General features: G+C 35.9%; 1 protein-coding gene across 1 annotated transcript; it reads right to left on the bottom strand.

Moving 5' to 3' along the window:
* Positions 1-1,100: 1,100 nt before the first annotated feature.
* On the bottom strand, positions 1,101-17,108 carry LOC136805637 (uncharacterized). Its single transcript, XM_067062214.1, has 15 exons — positions 16,926-17,108; positions 15,584-15,753; positions 14,311-14,484; positions 13,222-13,357; positions 12,312-12,501; positions 11,054-11,345; positions 10,194-10,411; positions 6,818-7,086; positions 6,565-6,635; positions 6,130-6,179; positions 5,248-5,398; positions 4,512-4,723; positions 2,857-3,121; positions 1,940-2,216; positions 1,101-1,275 (listed from the first exon to the last, which is right to left on the bottom strand). The coding sequence occupies exons 1-15, from the start codon at positions 17,090-17,092 to the stop codon at positions 1,188-1,190; spliced, it is 2,730 nt and encodes a 909-aa protein (XP_066918315.1). The 5' UTR covers positions 17,093-17,108; the 3' UTR covers positions 1,101-1,187.
* Positions 17,109-18,733: the final 1,625 nt, after the last annotated feature.

Raw genomic sequence — 18,733 nt, 5'->3', positions numbered from 1 at the left:
ACCACTAGGGGGTTTGATTTCATGCTCCCACTCGACAATCAATGTCTAAAAATTGCACTCAAAAACAATCCCCACTGAAGAAAAAAGTTCCACTGGGGCTGTGAGACAGGGGTCTTTCTAGAGGTTGTAACCTTCGATGCAAGAACTATAAGGAAAAAATATCTATATAGCTGAAATCAGGCAGCCTCAAAGTACCTATGTTCCCATAATGAAGTTTCTGGCTAACATCAGGGGATAAAAAATTCATTTTTTTCTTCTTTTATTTTTCATCTTCAATTTCTAAAAATTTGTGAACTATTTTTCCTTAAGAATTATTGTTCTCTGAATTATCTTTTCAACGGTTTATAATATATGTTATAATTGAGGCATTCGTTGGAAAAAGGCAAGCCAAAAAAAAATATTAGTACACACTTAAAGGCGAAAGGACTTTAAGAAGCGCAATACCTAAGGTTCGTTTCATTCAGAAAAGAAATGAAAATGACTAAAAAAGAGAAACTGAAATACAAGTAGAAAAATATAAATTAGAAATCAAAATACAATTACCTTATTACTTCGAATACTTCGAGTTTTTTCGATTTAAGGGGGGGGGGGGCGTTTATTCGAGGGGACGTTTAAAAGAAGGGGGCGTTTATTAAATTGTTTTAGTCTAAAGTCGAATATTTAAAGCAAATATACCCTTTGTTTCAGTTCTTTATCAGGATTTTATAGTGCAAAATTTCTTTGGTTCAACGACTAAAATTGCATCGAAAACTGCTCTGGTTACAAGAAATGACAAAAATCTTCCTTATCAAATCCAATCAACACTGGTATTGAAGTATCAAAGTCACAAGTTTCTAATAAAATAAACGCCCCTCCCTTAGGGGCGTTTATTTAAGGGGGCGTTTATTAAATAATTTTCCTTTTAGGAGGGCGTTTATTCGAGGGGGCGTTTAAAAGAAGGGGTTGTTTATTCGAAGTAATACGGTAGTCAAATCTCTTAAACTGAACTAATATAATTTTTAAATTCTCAATACCCACTTATTCAAAAGGCCAGTCTTTCTTGCCGAGCGGGATATATCAAATACCAGAAAATCATTCATCCTATTATATATAATACACAAATTTTACTGGTTGGCTAATAACACCAAACTCGTTTCTACAGGTCCTATAATTTGTTCAGTCGGAATCTGAAATCATTAATCGAAGAATTAAGAAGTCTCGGCATCTTTGCTGGCCCTTGCACGTGCAACTTGTTGTAAACAATCAGTGACCAGAGCTGTCCATCCTGTCTGATGACTAAAAAGAAAAAAATAGTACGTTATTATTCCTGCGGATAACTGTCCATATGAATGACGTAATTGTGATCGTGAACATTCGCGAGAATGCTTAATTACACCCTCTTCTCACAGACCCTGAGATCCTTTCCCACTTGAAAAATTGTCCAAAATATCAACCACGGTGGAAAATAAATCATATAATCATATAAACCAATCCTCATTGCGAAATACTAAGCTATTTTCCCCATCCCACTGAATTTTCTGACTTGAAACCAAAAGAAATTAAATCCCCGGCCATAAAAAATATGACAATATCAATCCCCATCAAGTTTCAGTCCGTTATTTTTATCCCCACTGGCTGAAAAAATCCTACCGAGACTGTGACAACGGGTGTTTAATTTTCCAAAAGTTAAATGCTTGTTTGATATTTACTGTAAAAAAATCTTTCAACTTTAAGACGATCATCTTCATATTTCACTCAATATTTTCATCCCCACTGGCTGAAAAAATCCTACCGGGTTTGATGGAAACTAGTACCCAATCCCTTGTTTTGTTGACCCCGATAGCATTTACCAAAGATTATCAATGCGTAATTTTAATCGACCAGTCAAATAAATAAAAAACAGTGCAATAGCTCTGTGGCCATAATTGTAAAGTTGCTAAAAACAAAGAATAATGTTTACCTTGCACCACAACCACGTCCTGTGCACCCATCGAAAAACTCATAAAACAGTATCTCATCTTTCCAATGTTCGTTCTTCCAATAAATTTCATCGTTGCCATGACAAGGTCGTTTCCCTTCACCATCTGGCAAGAACAGTTTGGATAAGCGAGACGCAATTTCAACAGAGGTGTCCTTCAAACGCATGTAGTTCCCTGAGCCTGTTGGAAATTCCACTTTCAACGAATCACCATAAAAGAAATCATATCTCTCTAATGCTTTCATAATCACATAGTTCACTATAAGAAAGATGAAAAAACGTTAAAGGTTTTTTTTGGAAATAATCTACATGCTTTTTTTAAGAACATCCAAAACTTTTGAAGCCTTCGGATGTTCTTAACTTTTTGAGTTTCAAGCCTAAAAAATGTTCTTAACATGTTCTTATTTTGACCATTTTGTGAATATTTTTGACCATTTTCCTAAGAAATAGGGTGTTTTCGAGTCCAAAAAGCCTTATAATGTTCTTAAATTGTTCTTAACATTTTGGCCAGCAAAGCCTTAAAGATCTCGTTGTGAATTAGGCATTCACTTTTTTACAAAAAGGCCATTTTGCCGTTGAATAAAATATGCTTCATCTTGTTGATATGGAGAAGGATTCAGCAAAGAATGGGCTCTTCCAGAAAATGTTCGTACATGAGGGGGGGGGGGTGGAGGATATAGTGTCCGTGGGTAGTGAAAAATCTACAAAATTTGCCTTGTCCGAGGGGGGGGGGGGAACTTGCTATGTTTGAGGGTAATTTTGAATGTCCAGGGGATCAACTGATGCTTATCCGGGGGTAAATTTCCAAAAAATGTTATATCCTCCAGCCCCCATATTCACATTTTTTCTGGAAAAGCCAAATTTAAATTGAATCTAAAAATGATGTAGATCAAACATACCGGGGAACCAGATAGGTCCTCTCCAATTACTGTTTCCACCAAACAAGTTACTTTTGGATTCGCCTGACGTGTATGGAACACGATACGTCTGTCCATCCAAACACATTTCGAATGGATGCTCTTTATGGTAACGTGATAATGATCTGATTCCGTATTCCGATAAGAATTCTTCTTCATCGAACATGTATTTACTGATTCGTTCAAAATGTTTGGGACCAGCAATGGACAACAAATAATTATATTCGGAACCTGGTTTCTTCACCATCTGAAATATTGAATATTGAGATGGATGATTAGATATTAGAAAGGGTGGTGTTTGGGTGCATTGGGAATAATTAGCTTGCAGTTTGCTTTATTGCACCTTTTTGAGTTTCTATGTTATGTCAGCAGTTTTTGAAAGTAGGATTTTAAAGGTTTTGTTTTTAAATAAGAGTGATATCACTTTAATTCACAAGCTTTTTCACATTGGATTGACACTAATGTGGAGCAAGATTGGTCAGAAAAAGAAAAAGAAAAACATATTTTTGCTTATATCAGCATAATATAACAAAGGAAGACACTATCCTGATATATATATATACCTACACAACCCTATTTCCATCATATAGGAGGATATTTTCACAAATGGCCGAAATCCTGTGTAGGTCGAAAACTGAGGAACAGATAATGTGTTTTCTTGAAATATTTTTTGACTCATATTGAGTTACTTCTTTCCATCTTAACTCATATTGAGTTACTTTCTTCCTTAAAGTCATTTTAGATCACTAGTTTTACATTGACGGATTTCTATGTCATCATATTTTCCTTTTCTACTCCAACCTGATTGATTTTCTGTGAATGTTCACTCTAGATTTTTGTTGTATTTGTATTGTCTTTTTGTTTTGTGGGTTTTTGTATTTATTGTTTCCATTTTGAGTAGTTGAAGGTTTTATACTTCTAGACTATATATATAGTATGAAAATAAAATGTTTTCTCCTGTCAGATCTACAAACAACAAAGAATGGCCGAATTCTTTTTCCTCTTAGAGAGACGATGTTATAATGAAAGGGTAATTAGTCCTCTCTGGGTCCCTCTGTCTTTATCCTGGCTTGGGACAGGACACATATATATATTAGTATGAATATACCAGTATATTCATCTGGTGGCTGTCGGCGGAGCCGGGAGTGAGAGAGTCTATCCCTTTTTCTATTTGCGCTAGACCTGGGAGATCGAATGCTGAGGTGGAGCGCCACACCTACTCTCAGCTCCCAGTAACTTACCGCCTAGATCAGATTACCCAATCTAAGCTACTCATCCGCTGAGTTGGCGGTGACCGGGGATCGAACACACAACCCTTAAATTGTAAGGCGAATGCTCTAACGACTGAGCTACCCGGCCACTTGACAATAAACATTCGTTAATGTTGCTAATTTTTAGCAATTAAACGAAAAATTCTAGAAAACTCAATTCTGTTCCAAGCCAGCCCCGTAGAAACACCACTTCGGCGTCACTTGAAAAATGGACGTTAGAATTTCAGACGAAGATGCCAATGTATATATGAATATTTTTCAAACGATTTTTATTCAGCTAATGATTGTCGTCCATACGGGCGGCATGAAACTTAAAGTTCTAAACAATAAATCAAAGTCTTTTTTTTAATTTGCAACACCACTTACATTCTCACTAATATCTTTCCTGTTCTTTAAGAACCAATCCAATCGTTTCTTGAATCCAGGTAGCTTGTTGACCACCTCTTCTTCTAGCACAAGCACAGAGAAAAGGGGAATGAGACCGACCATAGAACGAATACGACACGTGACGTCTTCTTGATCTTCAAAACGAATCTTGTCGTAATAAAATCCATCCTCTTCATGCCATAAACCATGACCTGTCAAAAGTGACGTATGACATTATATGATAACAAAAGAAAATCTCCATTGAATTTTATTTCAAATATTTCTGGTAATGAATTCCAATATTAAAATTTTATAATTTCGAAGGAAACTTATCTTAACTTTTATCCTCAACCCCTCAAATTCACCAAACTTTATATTCCGCCATGCATATTTCTCCACTAGATGTACTGGTTATAATCTCGCATAGCTAATATACTCGTACGTCCAGCGTAAAAAATACCTTAAGGGAAGAAATTTTGGCGGGGATTTAATTTGGCGGAGGAAGGATATTGGCCAAAAAGCGCTATTAAAAACGAAAAAACCTGTTTCAAGGCCTGAAAAATTATACATTTGGGGAATGAATACAATAATTTAAATTCGGCGGATATTCAATTGGGCGGAGAAAAAAAAAAATTTACGAGAACTTAAGTTGGCGGATTTTTACCAAATCCACCAAATCAAGTTCCCGCCAAAATTTCTTCCTTCAATGTATATAGAAAAAGCTTTGGTCACGCACCTCCAAGAGCATTCATGGCATCAACGATGGCCACAAAATGTTCAAAGAATTTGGAAGCCATGTCTTCATAACTGGGATCTTCTAACGCCAAGTCGAGTGCGATCCCTAACATAGCTAAACTAAAGAAACCCATCCATGCTGTTCCGTCCGCCTGTGTAAATTGAAATATAATATTCTGTAAGAACAATTTTATAAGAGCACGAGACTGAAAATTGTCTAAAACCTAAGCTAACATTTTAAGAACATTTAAGCTTGAATAATTTCAAAAAATTAAGATAAGCTTGGCTCGAGCCATAATTTACTGGTTCTTATAAAAAAAAGGCGTATATTGAAGTTTTTGTTGGTCAGTCTGAAACACAATTTATGTACAAATTTTCATAATGTATATTCATTTTTCTAAAAATCCAACTGAATATTGCATTAAGGCATGACACCAGCGGTATTGTTCAAGAAAAATGATGTTTTTTTTTAAGAAGAAGTTTTCATTGTGTACTTTATTAATTTCTTTAAAGTTTTTTTGAATTTTCGTTGTTTGTAACTTATTTCTTGGAAGAATATATTAATGGTATAGCGCTCCGCGACACATACGTCATAATTATTACTTGTCACTTTTTTTGACATTTGTACGAGTTGCAATCCCACAATTCAACGCGGCTCAATTAAAGATACGTGCAAGTTGTTATATATCTTTTGTCAAACGATGCAATTAACGTGCAAAAGAGATTAACGCAAAGGTTGACGGGGATTGGAACTCGTACAAATACATCGAGAGTAATGATTATGTCAAAAATAAAATCTATTTTTAGATTCAGCGCGGTGCGCTATTCCACCATCATTTATTATTTATTTTACGATGATTTGCTCATGGAAAGGTAGACCTACCTGCTCAAGTTGTCCATTCTTTGGGAGTGGTTGCGATCTGTCAAATACACCTGACAGCCAATAAAAGATGAAATAAGTGATGAAGAATGAATGCTAAATATGGCTTTTCTCTTCACACTGAGAGCAACCTCAAGAAGTAGAGGATTTTAAAAATTTTATCAATTTTTTGAAATGATTTTTCTGAATTATGCTCTGAATTATCTTTTCAACGGTATGTAATTTGTTAAAATTGAAGTATTTGTTTTGTTGAAAGATGGCAAACAGCCCAAGAACGAGTGAGTAAGTAATTTAAAGCGATTGGTTTTGAGTTGAAAATCAGACCTTCACAAATCTGGCAGCGATAAGGATGCGTACCTTTCAGTCAAAAACTAGAGTGGGCGACTTATATCAAGCAATGGACTCAAAAAAGAAATTTTAGGAGGATTAAGAACTTACCAATATTATCGAGACCAAGGAAACCACCGCTGAAAATGTTGTGTCCGTTCGGATCTTTTCGATTCACCCACCTGAAAGCAAGAATGAGTTTTCTTTGAAAATGGACGCTTTTATTTACTACATAGTACTCAAAGCACCATGAAAAAGAGAAAGAAAAGAAATACATGTTTTTTATAAGCATTGCACTTATAAGATGCTTGTAAGAATTTTATGCTTATAAAAAAACAATTAAGTTAGTGAGTAAAACTCGTACCAAGTGAAATTCAAGATCAACTTTTGAAAACATCTAGCTAAGAACATGTTATCACGGTTTCCCTTGTGTCCGGTCATTTTGAAGACGCTGAAGACAGCCAGTGCATGTACCGGAGGGTTGACATCACTAAAATTGAACTCATAAGCCGGTATTTGACCGTTCGGTGACATAAACCATTCACGAAGGAACAACATCAATTGATCTTTCGCAAATTTGGGATCGATGCGCCCCATAGGTAACATGTGAAACGCTAAGTCCCAAGTGGCGTACTAAAAAGATTTGATAAAACAAGTGTTTCAAAAGGGTATATACGATGCGATCTTTTTATATTAATATTTCACATTTCTTTCTAGAACTGAACATAGCGAAGAAGATTGGCAAATCTGATCACACAGTCCAGACAGGGTGATTTTTCTTGTATTACAAGTAAAACTAGAGTGGTCGGAAGTACAGGCAGTGCAAGAGATTAAACGTTCGTGTATTAGCTACATGTATTTCTCTTTCTAGGTTAGCCATCGGCACATGGATGCATCCTCGTAGTAAAAATCTCCACCAAATCGATCACATTTTTGTCAACAGAGAAATGTTCGTCCGATGTATCGATGCTGGAATCACCTCGCCTCTGTTAGATAGTGATCATAATGCTACTTTTGTTACCCTCCGCTTAATGAAACGTCTTAAAAAGAAAAACGATAACCGTCAGCGACTGCTTGCTCTCGACCACTCCCATCTACTTGATCCAGATGTCAAACGTAAATTCTTTGATAAAATTAAAAACTACTTTGACACTAATGCAGCCTGCAAATACTCTGAACTATCAAAATCCATGTCTAAAGCAGCAACCGATGTTCTCCCAAGACGTGCTAAAGCTCAAGCAGACTGGTTCAAATTTGACGAAAAGAACTTGAATGCTCTCATAGATGCCAGAAATGAGGCTATGAGACGTGTTTTCAATAAAAGAACTCGTTTTTCAGAAGAGAGATTACGGTTACTACGAACTAAAGTAAAGGTGGCTGTAAGGAGTGCCAAAAATAAGTGGCTCCATTACATCTCTCACGCAACTAATGTAACTGTCGGTACTAAGACTGCTTGGGACAATGTGAAACTGCTAAAAAAAGGACTGTCAAAAGTTAAACCGGTGACTCAAAAGCAATTGAAAAAACCAGACGGTACTTTATGCAAAACCCCGGATGAAAACGCTACCGTTTTCAAAGATCATTTCCAAAAACTTTATGAAAATCAAGTCAATTTTGATGAAACTGTCTTAGATCTCCTGTCCCAAAGACCGGTTTTCGAAAACTGTGATGAAATTCCCTCGGATGAAGAAATAAGGACTGCCATTTCAAAGTTGAAAAATAAAGCTCCAGGAGAGTCTGGAGTGATGACCCAATCGTGGAAAATAATTATCGACAGCCAAGAAATTTTCCAGATATTGAAATCAATCATAACTGATTTCTGGGTAACCGAAACAGTACCTAAAGAATGGAACATTGGCAGGCTTAATGCGTTACCGAAAAAAGGAGATCTTTCCTTGCCAAAAAATTACAGAGGAATCATGCTCCTTGAAAATGCATATAAAATTATTGCAATTATTCTACATCGTAGACTTCTACCGATTGAGGAAAGTTTAGATCATGAGAGTCAATCAGGTTTCCGCCCTGGTAGAGGCTGTATGGATGCTGTGTTTACCGTTAAAACTGCCATAAAGAAAAGACGAGAACATTGACTGGAGACCTGGATTTTATTCCTAGATCTAGTTAAAGCTTTCGACCGTGTTCCGAGAATCGCTTTGTGGAAGGTACTTGAGAAATATGGAGTACCTTTGAAATTGATAAATCTCTTAATAGTTTTACACGCTGACTTCACTGTGAAATTCGTTATAGGCGATGTAGTCCGTACCATTAACAGCATCGTCGGTGTGAAACAAGGTGATATTTTGGGACCGCTATTGTTTACCTTTTACATTACCGCAATGATTGAAACCTGGAAGTTATCCTGTGGTATACCGTTTTGCATATTTCGGAGTAAGAGTGATTTTGTAATGACCGGTCGTAGAACAACCACGAAAGGAGAAGATTTCGAGCTTCCAGACTCGGAATATGCAGACGATACGGCTTTGTTATTTGAGAGTCGAGATCATATCCAACAGGGAGCTACTTCAATAATCGTCCACTTTGATCGTTTCGGAATGGAAATTCATACCGGTGCAATAAATCCCAAGTCAGACTCCAAAACGGAGATATTGTTCTGTGCAAAACCGATATTCATGTATGACAACCCTGAAACCCTTGATAATGTCGACTTATCTGATGTAATTATTGATGAAAAGCGTTATTTGCCCATTGTTGACGAGTTTTGTTACCTTGGTAGTATAGTTACCAACGATTGTACCGATGAAAAGGATGTGGATACCCGTATTGCCAAAGCAAGTGGTGCTTTTGGAATGTTGAGAAAATGTTTGTTTGCATCATCTGATATTACCAATAAGGCCAAAGGATCAATATTTCGTTCGTTAATCTTACCAATTCTTCTTTATGGTAGTGAATGTTGGTGCATGACGGAATCTTTATTGAGAAAGATTCGTAGCTTTTACCATGGTTGTATACGTAGTATGTGCCGAGTAAATCGAAAGCACACATTTCTACATAGAATCTCAACTGATGAGCTTCTTGAACGTGTTGGGCTCGAATCTATCGAAACGTATATTTATAGACAGCAATTGAGGTGGATTGGTCACGTGAGTAGGATGGACTGGGATCGTCTTCCTCGGAAAATGCTTTCCTCATGGGTAGTATCGAAACGACCCAGGGGATGTCCTAAGATGACGTATGGTCGTTCAATTCGAAAATGTATGTCTAAATGTGGTATAAATGTTGATAATTGGTTTGTTATGGCTGGAAATCGTTTGGAATGGAATGCAATGATTAGAAATTTGTCTATATAATTTTTTTTTTTTTTTCTTCTAGTTAGATTACCCTTTTTTTTTTTTTTTTTCTACTTTAGTATGTTTCATTTTTCATCTTAGTTATATACTTTTTGTGGTCACTTTAGCTTTAGGAGGTGCTGTGATCCTCACCTTTTGGTGAGGCCTATCCCCTTGCATGGGAAGGCATCTGTCTGTCTGTCTGTCTGGTTAGCCATCGAGGGTATGCTGACTTTGAGAAGGTGAGAATCATCAAAAAAGATAATTGGCATTTTAATCGGGAGTCCACAAAGCCTTAAAATGTTCTTTACTTGTTCTTAATATTTTGGCCATCGAAGCCTTATGTTCTTATAGTTTGTTCTTATATTAAAAAAAACGTGTACTGAACTAAGATTTTGTTGGAAATAATTATGGAGCAGGAAACGGAACAGAGGTGTCAATTCAATTTCTCACCCAAGGATATTCCCATTTGTCCGGCATGGAGATGACGTCACGATTAAAAAGATGTTTCCAATCCGTATTCCGACCATCCAATCGACTCTGTGGTGGAGCAGGCATGTCAGGATCACCTGCCAACCAATCTTTGACGACATAATGATAAAATTGTTTTGTAAAGAGTAGAGAAGCGAAGGCTTGACGAGACACGTGTTTTTCTTCTTCCGTCAAGTATTCTGAAGGTGAGAAAAAATAAAGATATAATGATAATTATATTCTGGTTATTACTTATAGATTTATAAAGCCCGAAGAGCTAGATATCGTGCTTTTGCAGAAAAGTGTGCCTAGGTTAGGTAGGAAAACCTACCTAAGTCACGTGACATTACAATAGAATTTCAGCGCTTGACCAATCAGAAGCTTCCCGGGTTTTCGAAAACAATAGCGGCAATATTTTTTGCGATATTCACTTTTTCTTTGCTTGGATGAGCTTAAAGCACTCCATTTAGCCTTTCGGGCTTTATAAATCTATGTTATTACCTAAATTTTCAAATTTAAAGTTCGAGTGGCGATTTCAGCCTTTTTATACCATATGCCGAAATTGCAAACAATACGAAATTGATACTGAAAATTTAAAAACTAAAATTATCATATTAACATACACTATTAATTATGGCTTGTAATCTTTTGAAAAAGAAAATTTCCAAAAAAAACAAAGTGAAAATTCTTCAAAGAAAATGTCTTGTAACTCAAACCTTCCAGTGCGAAAGAAAATTTGTAAGCATGAGTCAATGACCTTAATAACGGAATTACTTTCCTCTTTTCTCGTGTAATCATTTGATGTTGTATACTTCGGATCAAATAATAATACATTCAAATACCTGACAGAACTTTTGAATAGAATTCGTCAGCATCACAAATTCTTTCTTTCACCACTTGGTCAAAAATTTTTTCACTAAAGACATCTTCTCCTTCAAACTCATCGCAATTCGATCGATTGTCAAGCTTGATTTTGATCTTGAAACTTTCACCTGGACCCAAATTGAGGACGTAGAGGCCGGCAACTTTGGTGCCACGACCATCAGGTTGGACTGCATCATTTTCGTGGTTGATAACGTATCGATGAAATGCATCCTTGACGTATGGTGTATAGTTGTCAACACCAAATAATTTCTGACGAAAAAAATCACAATTTCTTGGGAATTAACTAAGGGAATGTTGAACCGAGTTCACGTTTTTTTTATGAGAACAACATAAATTTTTGAAGCTTTTTGAATTTTAAGCCTAAAAATGTTCTTAACATGTTCTTATTTTCGCCATTTTTTGAGTATTTTTGTCTATTTTCATTATCGCTTGCTTTAGAGTCCTCAATGCCTTAAAATGTTCTTGATATTTCGCCATCGAAGCCTTATGTTCTTATATAGTTTGTTCTTATAAAAAATTGTACTCCAATTAATTGAAATGTACAGAGAAAGATCTATTGAGGACTTGAGCTACTTTTGGAATGAGGGACTTAATCTTATTCTTTTTGTTTTGATACCGAATATTTTTTTCGAAATCCGGTTATGGACTTTACTTCCAATCTGGCGTTTTTGCGAGATTACGCGGGTGACGCGTTTCAGATGAAAAATAAGTGGCTTCATTTCCCATTCAGGAGTTTTAGAGGCTTTAAACCGAATTTAAGGCGTAGTGGTATAGTGGTTATCATCCTCGACGCCCGCCTGGGAGGCCTGAGCTCGATACCCACCGTGTTTCTACGAATCACTTGGCGAGTGAATATACCTTCGCCCAGGCAATCCATATCATGAGAGGGGAATTAAGTACCATTACTCTGATACAAGAGTGTGGGTAGATTAGACAGTCATTGTGACGTGCAGTGGCACTCATAAGGTTCGGTCTCGCGTGAGCATTGCCCTCCCAGTGTCGTTCGAGTGTCATGGTATATACCATGGCTTGGCAGCTCGCATCTGTCAAGTCGCAGTGTCTGGCAGCGCCCTGATTCCTACTCCTTCGTGGGTAGGACTCATCCCAAATGCATTCGGAGGGCTCATATCTATCTAACTAAATTTAAACACGCATATAATAATGCAAAATTTTCTGCTTTAAGACGAATCTTGGATTGAAATGAAATTCAAATACCTGGGAGTTAGTTTCGTTTTCAGTAAACAGTAACTTGGGTTGCTTGCCATTTTGATCAGGGCCCCAATAAAAACGACTTTTGGGTAGTGTTTCATGTTTGCAATGGACTACACCTTCTCCCAATTGTTTGATGGAGGGTTTCATTGTACATCCTTCGTGCTTACAACCCCATATCCACGTGTTGCGGTACCTGTTTTGAAAGGGTTTGATTCTAAAGATTATACGAGATTCATCTGATGTAGATGTTTAACAACACATTTCAGAATGGATTTCAGGAGTGAAAACTTAGGATTTAAAACTCTTTAATACAAATTACTTTTCATCGAATGACTTCTTCATTCAATCCTCGGTACCAAAATGTTTTGAACTAGGTTTAAATAGAGGGGAGAGGGAAATCACTTCTGTAAAGAAAGTGGCGCTCAATAAATGCGATCTGTATTTTCCGAAAGACTAATCAAGGCTACCTTAACAGTGGATCAAGTTTCGGGTGGATTAATTTTCGCGATTTTCGCGAATTTTGGTCGTAAAATTGGCAAAAAACTCATAGAAAAACAAAAGAAATCGGCTGAAAAAGAGGCCGATTCACGAAAGTTTGTCAACGCGAAAATTTTAGATTCTTGATTCACGAAAAAAAGTCCACGCAAAATTAATCAACTTAAGGTATTCATGATATGCACCATTGCACCTTACAACCAATCAGCTGTCGGGTCTGTGATGTAATGTTAGAAGACATTGCAATGGTACATATCATGAATAGAAGTAGCCAACATTGAGTATTCATGATATGCACCACCAAATAGCTGATTGGTTGAAAGTGACATAAAATCAGTTAATACGTCACTTTCAACCAATCAGCTGCTGGGTCCGTGGAAGACTCTCCAGTGTTGCATATCATGAATAGAGGACAAACCATAGTGTAGGGAGGACGGTGATTTGTGAATGTTCATCCGATCTGTTGGTGACAGTGATGACACCAAGCACTTCTTCTGCAGAACGCTTCGCATATTCTGCTGTCACATCATAATATTTGTTGTCCGCAAACGCTCCTAAAAAGGTTGTTGTTTTGTTTAGAGTTTACTTCTAATGATGAAACAAGCGTCTCTCGAAATTATCTGTATTTTTTTCTCATTTATTTAAGATAGACCTTTTCATAAATTACGTCACGAACATCACTTGCCTCATATACAAACAATTACCATGGTGATTATGTCCATTGAGACATTAAATACCTTATTACATGAAAATAAATATGGAAGTATTTAACGGCCTTGAAATTAACACACAAAGAATTAACACGAATTTTATTCGCTTTTTCAAGAACACCACGGCTGGTTTTAATTGAGGGGGTTTTTATTAAAACGAAAATTTTCAATTCGTGTTAAATACTTCCATATTTACATCCATGTAATAAGGTAATTCTTTTATGAATAGAAAGTAGTTTCAACAAAATCCGCTGGGAGTTAATCACCTTGGTGATAATGTCAAACAAGGAAACTGATGCTTGTGACGTAATTTATGAGAAGGTCTAATTGATGCTATAAAATAGAATTTTTTTAGTCTCATATATATATACTACGAACAAAATCGGCAAAGGTTCTTAGTTAGGTCGAAATAGAAAGCTACAGCTTCAGAAGATTTTTAAGATTTAAAACTTGCGAATTTCGCGACCAAGAGATATAAATTCTCAATTATTGCACAAGAGGTTGTGAAAAAAGAATCTTGTAAGCTCAGTGATGGAAATAAACACTTTTTTTAATAAAAATACACTTTGTAAGAATGTTTATGATGAAATTGGCCAAAAAATTAAGAATATGCTAAGAATATCACCCATGGAATTTGGTAACTGAACCTTAACCTAAGAATGCCATTTTTAGAGCAATTTAACGATTAAATTGCCACTTATTACCCAGCAATGCTAAAAGATTCGACGAAAATGCCAAATTTTTGCTTGAGGTATGTATTACATGCTGGGTTTTGGTATAGAAAAAACACTGTGTACCTGTATCAAGAAGCTCATATTCAGGATGTTCGACGCCACGCCTTTGGTTCTCTTCCACTAGAGAAGTGTAAGGGAATTCGTTTTGTGGATATTTGTACAGTGATTTCATGTACGAATGGGTTGGTGTCGAATCTTGATAATAATAAAGCTCTTTCACATCTTCACCGTGGTTACCTGTGAAAGACAACAACAGATGAGGATCATTTCGTAAACGTAGCAAACGTTTTGATTTTCGTATTCTTGATATGCTTAAGTCTGATTACGTAATGATTTGACCTCTTTGATGTAAAAATTTGATTTTGACCCCTGTGACGTAATCTTTTTACCATATATGGTGAAAATCATTACGTACGTAATCAAACTTACGCATATCAAGAATTGGCGGTAGTGTTAAACTTCCTTGAAGGTTTTAGCAAAATTGTCAGCCTTTAAAGATTAAAATCCCAAAAAAGCTTGGCAAGAGCATGTTGAAGTAATAAAGGTTTAATAAGCTAAGGGGCTTTGTATTTCCAATGATAAAAGAAATGAAGGTCAATCGCTATGACTGGTTAAAAATTTAAAAAAAATGTACGTCATTTTAGTCAGATACTAAAAACATTTGAAGTACACGTTGTTTCTTTTTATAAGGACAACCAAAGTTTCTGAAGCCTACAGATGTTCTCTTTTAGTCCTAAGCCAGGGGTTTGCAGACTGACGGTTTGTGTGGGCCAAAAATTGGATTTTAAAATTACACCCTTACTGCAGCAAAAATCGGTGAAAATCATACCCTTAGAGTGCATTTTCCCCCAAATTTTCGACCCTTTTCGTGCAAAAAACGGTCAAAATTCTAGCATTTTTGGGCAAAATATCTAGATTTTCTAGAATTTTCTGAAATTTCTACCCTTACATCTCTAGTTTTTCCAACCCTTACAGTGCATTTTTAACATTCTGGAAAAGGTACCCGCACATACCTGTCAATCATTTTGCCCAGCTGTCTAAAAAAACCCTAAAAATGTTCTTAGTATGTTGTTATTTTCACAATTGTTTAAGAATTTTTGTCCATTTTCTTAAGAAATTGTGTGTTTTAGAGTCCTCAAAGCCTTAAAATGTTCTTAACTTGTTCTTAAGATTTTAGCCATCGAAGCCTTATGTTCTCATATAGTTTGTTCTTATAAAAACATTTGAAGTAAGGTCATAATAAGGTAACAAAATGCTCTAAAAAGTTATGTTAGGTTCGTCCACCCCCTGTATGGTTTTTTAATGAAACAGCCCAATGCTCTAAAAAGTTATATACCTTCTGAATTGATAAGTCCAAACATCCTTTCTTTCAATATAGCATCCTTTCCATTCCATAAACTCAATCCAAAACATAGACGACATTGTCGATCACAGAATCCAAGAAGACCGTCTTCACCCCATCGATAAGCCCTTGATCTGGACTGGTCGTGAGTAAAATAATTCCAACTAGAAGATACAAAAAGTAGTTAACTTTAAAATGCTTAATAAATACTTAAAGGGACACAAAAGTAGTAAAATGTAAACATTGCGCGCACCACGTGTCATTAAAGAGAACAATTAAAATCAAATCCAAAACAAACAATTGAAATGATCAAAATCAGCCATATTTGTTTTTATTTTTTATTTTGGCATGTGACATTTGTTTTGATTTTGTATCCTGTTGCATACAGTTTGTTTACAAATTTCGTCAGTACTTTAATGCTCCTTTAAGGGCCAATCATTGAAAAAATGTATATACTGTAAAAGCAAAGCTTACAGTTTAAAATCTGGTTGATATTTAGTTAGAAATAACTTTTTTTCCATTAGTTTTCATTTGCAGTTTATTCTAATTCAAGGAATTAAACTTTTTTTAGTCTTATTTTAGAACTGATTATTAAAAAAATGTGATTTTAGTATGCAAACCTTTCTTTTTATAAGGAACCTTAACTTTGCTCTGAGCCTGGAGTTCCTTATTTTTCCTGGGAATTTCCACCTCAAAGTTCCTTATTGAGCTCCTTATTTACTTAGCTGCCAAGATTGGATTTGTTAAGTATGTAACTTATGTATAAGTATAACAATGGACTACAGTACGAAAAAGACGTTTTATTGAATGTCAGTATCAGTCATCTTTTTGTTTAGGGTTTTGTAAATACATGCAAGTTCAAGTTTAACTCTCTGTTTCTCAACTTGTTGTCTTATTCTCAACCTGAGCAGCTCCTTATAAATCATTATCATTGGAGCCATTTTCAGCCTCAAGTTCCTTAAAAACGTGTTCCTTAAAATAAAAACAAGATAGATACTGAATGGACCTACCTGATGATGAAAGCTAGATAGCAATAAGGAGAAAAATGAAAACAATCAGCCAGAAGGTATAGCATTTAGCGAAAATGCATAACATTAAATTTCATCATTGATTGTTGATGGGGGGAGGGAAAGTGAGTAGGGAAAATAGAAATAATCACATTTTGGGCATCACTATTTTGCACCTTTGTGCCAAAAATAAGAAAAAACTAATGACTCAATCTTGAGAAAAGCAGGTATCAGACGGACCGAGGGACGAATGGACAAACGTTAATTTAAAGGACCTCCAGGTGGGTCCAAAAATGTGTATTGACGTAAACAAACATTCAGATACTTACCAATCACCATCAGCAGAGTAATCTTCTCTGACAGTTCCCCATTGTCTTTCAGAAAGATATGGTCCCCAGCGTTTCCAATTATGTGACCGTTCTTCATCTTCTTTCAGCCTGTCTATTTCACTTGCTTTTTCTTCCATAAGAACTGGCCATGTTTTCACAGATTTCATTTTTTCACTGAAAAACCTTAAAAATGTAAAAAACCTTACCTTGCCTATTTTTCTTAGTTGGTGGAGTGATTTGTCTGGTTAATTCCGTTAACGAACGAGACCTTGACCGGCTAAATAGTCGGGCGGTTTCCGAAACGTTTCAATTCGAGACTTCTTAGAGGGACTGTTGGTGTTCAACCAAAGTCAGGAAGGCAATAACAGGTCTGTGATGCCCTTAGATGTTCTGGGCCGCACGCGCGCTACACTGTTCGACGCAGCGAGTCTTAACCTTGACCGAAAGGTTTGGGTAATCTTCAGCAAAGTCGAACGTGATGGGGATCGATCATTGCAATTATTGATCGTGAACGAGGAATTCCTAGTAAGTGCAAGTCATCAGCTTGCGCTGATTACGTCCCTGCCCTTTGTACACACCGTAAAAAATAGGTAAAAAATATGAACTGAAATTATGCAAGGTTTGATAAAGAGGTCTGTTATTGTTTTTCTTTCAGACATGTATTAGATAAGTTAAGTCTCACCTAATTGTGAAGGTTAAAATTTAATGTTTGAATCTGAATATCAAAATTGTTATATTTCTATATATATAACAACAATTAAACATAAAATTCATCTTCATTGGAAAACCTCTTTTCACCGGTTCACTTTTGTGCAGCAAAATGTTGTAAATTGGACACAAAAAAAGGCTGGGGTTCTTAGGGTTGAACGCAATTTTACCAATGAGTATTTCTGTGATTTTCAGAATTGATTATTGCATTAGATTGCACTTTTCCTGTGATTATCAATTAAAACGACTTGATGTTCTTGTGAGAGAGGGAAGGCAACTGGTGTTGATAAATTGTAATTTCTTGACAAAGGGATTTTTGTGATTGAATATGATTTGGAAGAATAACGCAATCGAACGAACAAAGTCAAAAAAGTTAAATGACAGCCAAAAGGAATCAATGACAATTGAACCAATGCCTAGAATTTTGCAGTTTGATTTGGATTAGATTTAATTTGACAATCTAATCTAAACTGGTCAGTAGTGTTCAATTTGTTCACTTTTGTGCAGCAAAATGTTAAAAATTAGACACAAAAAAAGGCTGGGGTTGTTAGTGTTCAATTTGATTTGATTGTTAGTCCCATTCAGTTGAGATTGTATGGAATTTTGAATTTATGAACTTATGCATATGTTTTCCTCTCTAGGTAATTACCTTATAAGCTGTGCGCCAGGAGGCAAAACCTGTTTCAATGTCTACGCTGAAGATCTTTGGCGTTAGTTACATTACACCAAGTCCATACTGGTAGTTAGTGGAAGTACTTTGATTTGCAAAGCGTCTTTACATCATACAGAACACATACATACAAGAAAATAGCAAAAGAACAAAGGAATTACCCATAGCTACCCTACCATTTCACAACCATGGGGAATCGCGATTTTATGAAAATGTGTGAATCCTCATATCAGATAAAATTTCATTCTTCCCATATATAAATGCGAAAATGAAAAACGAAGAAACTTTCGTTTTTTAATTGTCTTTTTAATCTGCCATGAAGTGTTATAAAATTCCTTATTGAATGACACGTTCTCCTACTAACAGTATAGACTTAACTCTTCATACAAAAATTACAGGAAACGCATAATTTAGAATTTGTAACCTACCG

Source organism: Clytia hemisphaerica, unplaced genomic scaffold (genome assembly GCF_902728285.1).
Source record: "Clytia hemisphaerica strain Z4C2 unplaced genomic scaffold, Clytia hemisphaerica genome assembly, whole genome shotgun sequence".
Classification (NCBI taxonomy): domain Eukaryota; kingdom Metazoa; phylum Cnidaria; class Hydrozoa; order Leptothecata; family Clytiidae; genus Clytia; species Clytia hemisphaerica.
Note: the sequence above shows the minus strand (reverse complement) of the source record. Positions and strands in the feature narration are given on the sequence as shown.

Bases quoted from the DNA above. Each gene is read 5' to 3' on its own strand.
- LOC136805637 (XM_067062214.1), bottom strand. From the start codon at position 17,092: ATGAAATCTGTGAAAACATGGCCAGTTCTTATGGAAGAAAAAGCAAGT. The intron at 13,358-14,310 runs GTACACAGTGTT...CAACCTTTTTAG, and splicing joins ATATGAGCTTCTTGATACAG to GAGCGTTTGCGGACAACAAA. The intron at 2,217-2,856 runs GTATGTTTGATC...TCTTTCTTATAG, and splicing joins AGGACCTATCTGGTTCCCCG to TGAACTATGTGATTATGAAA.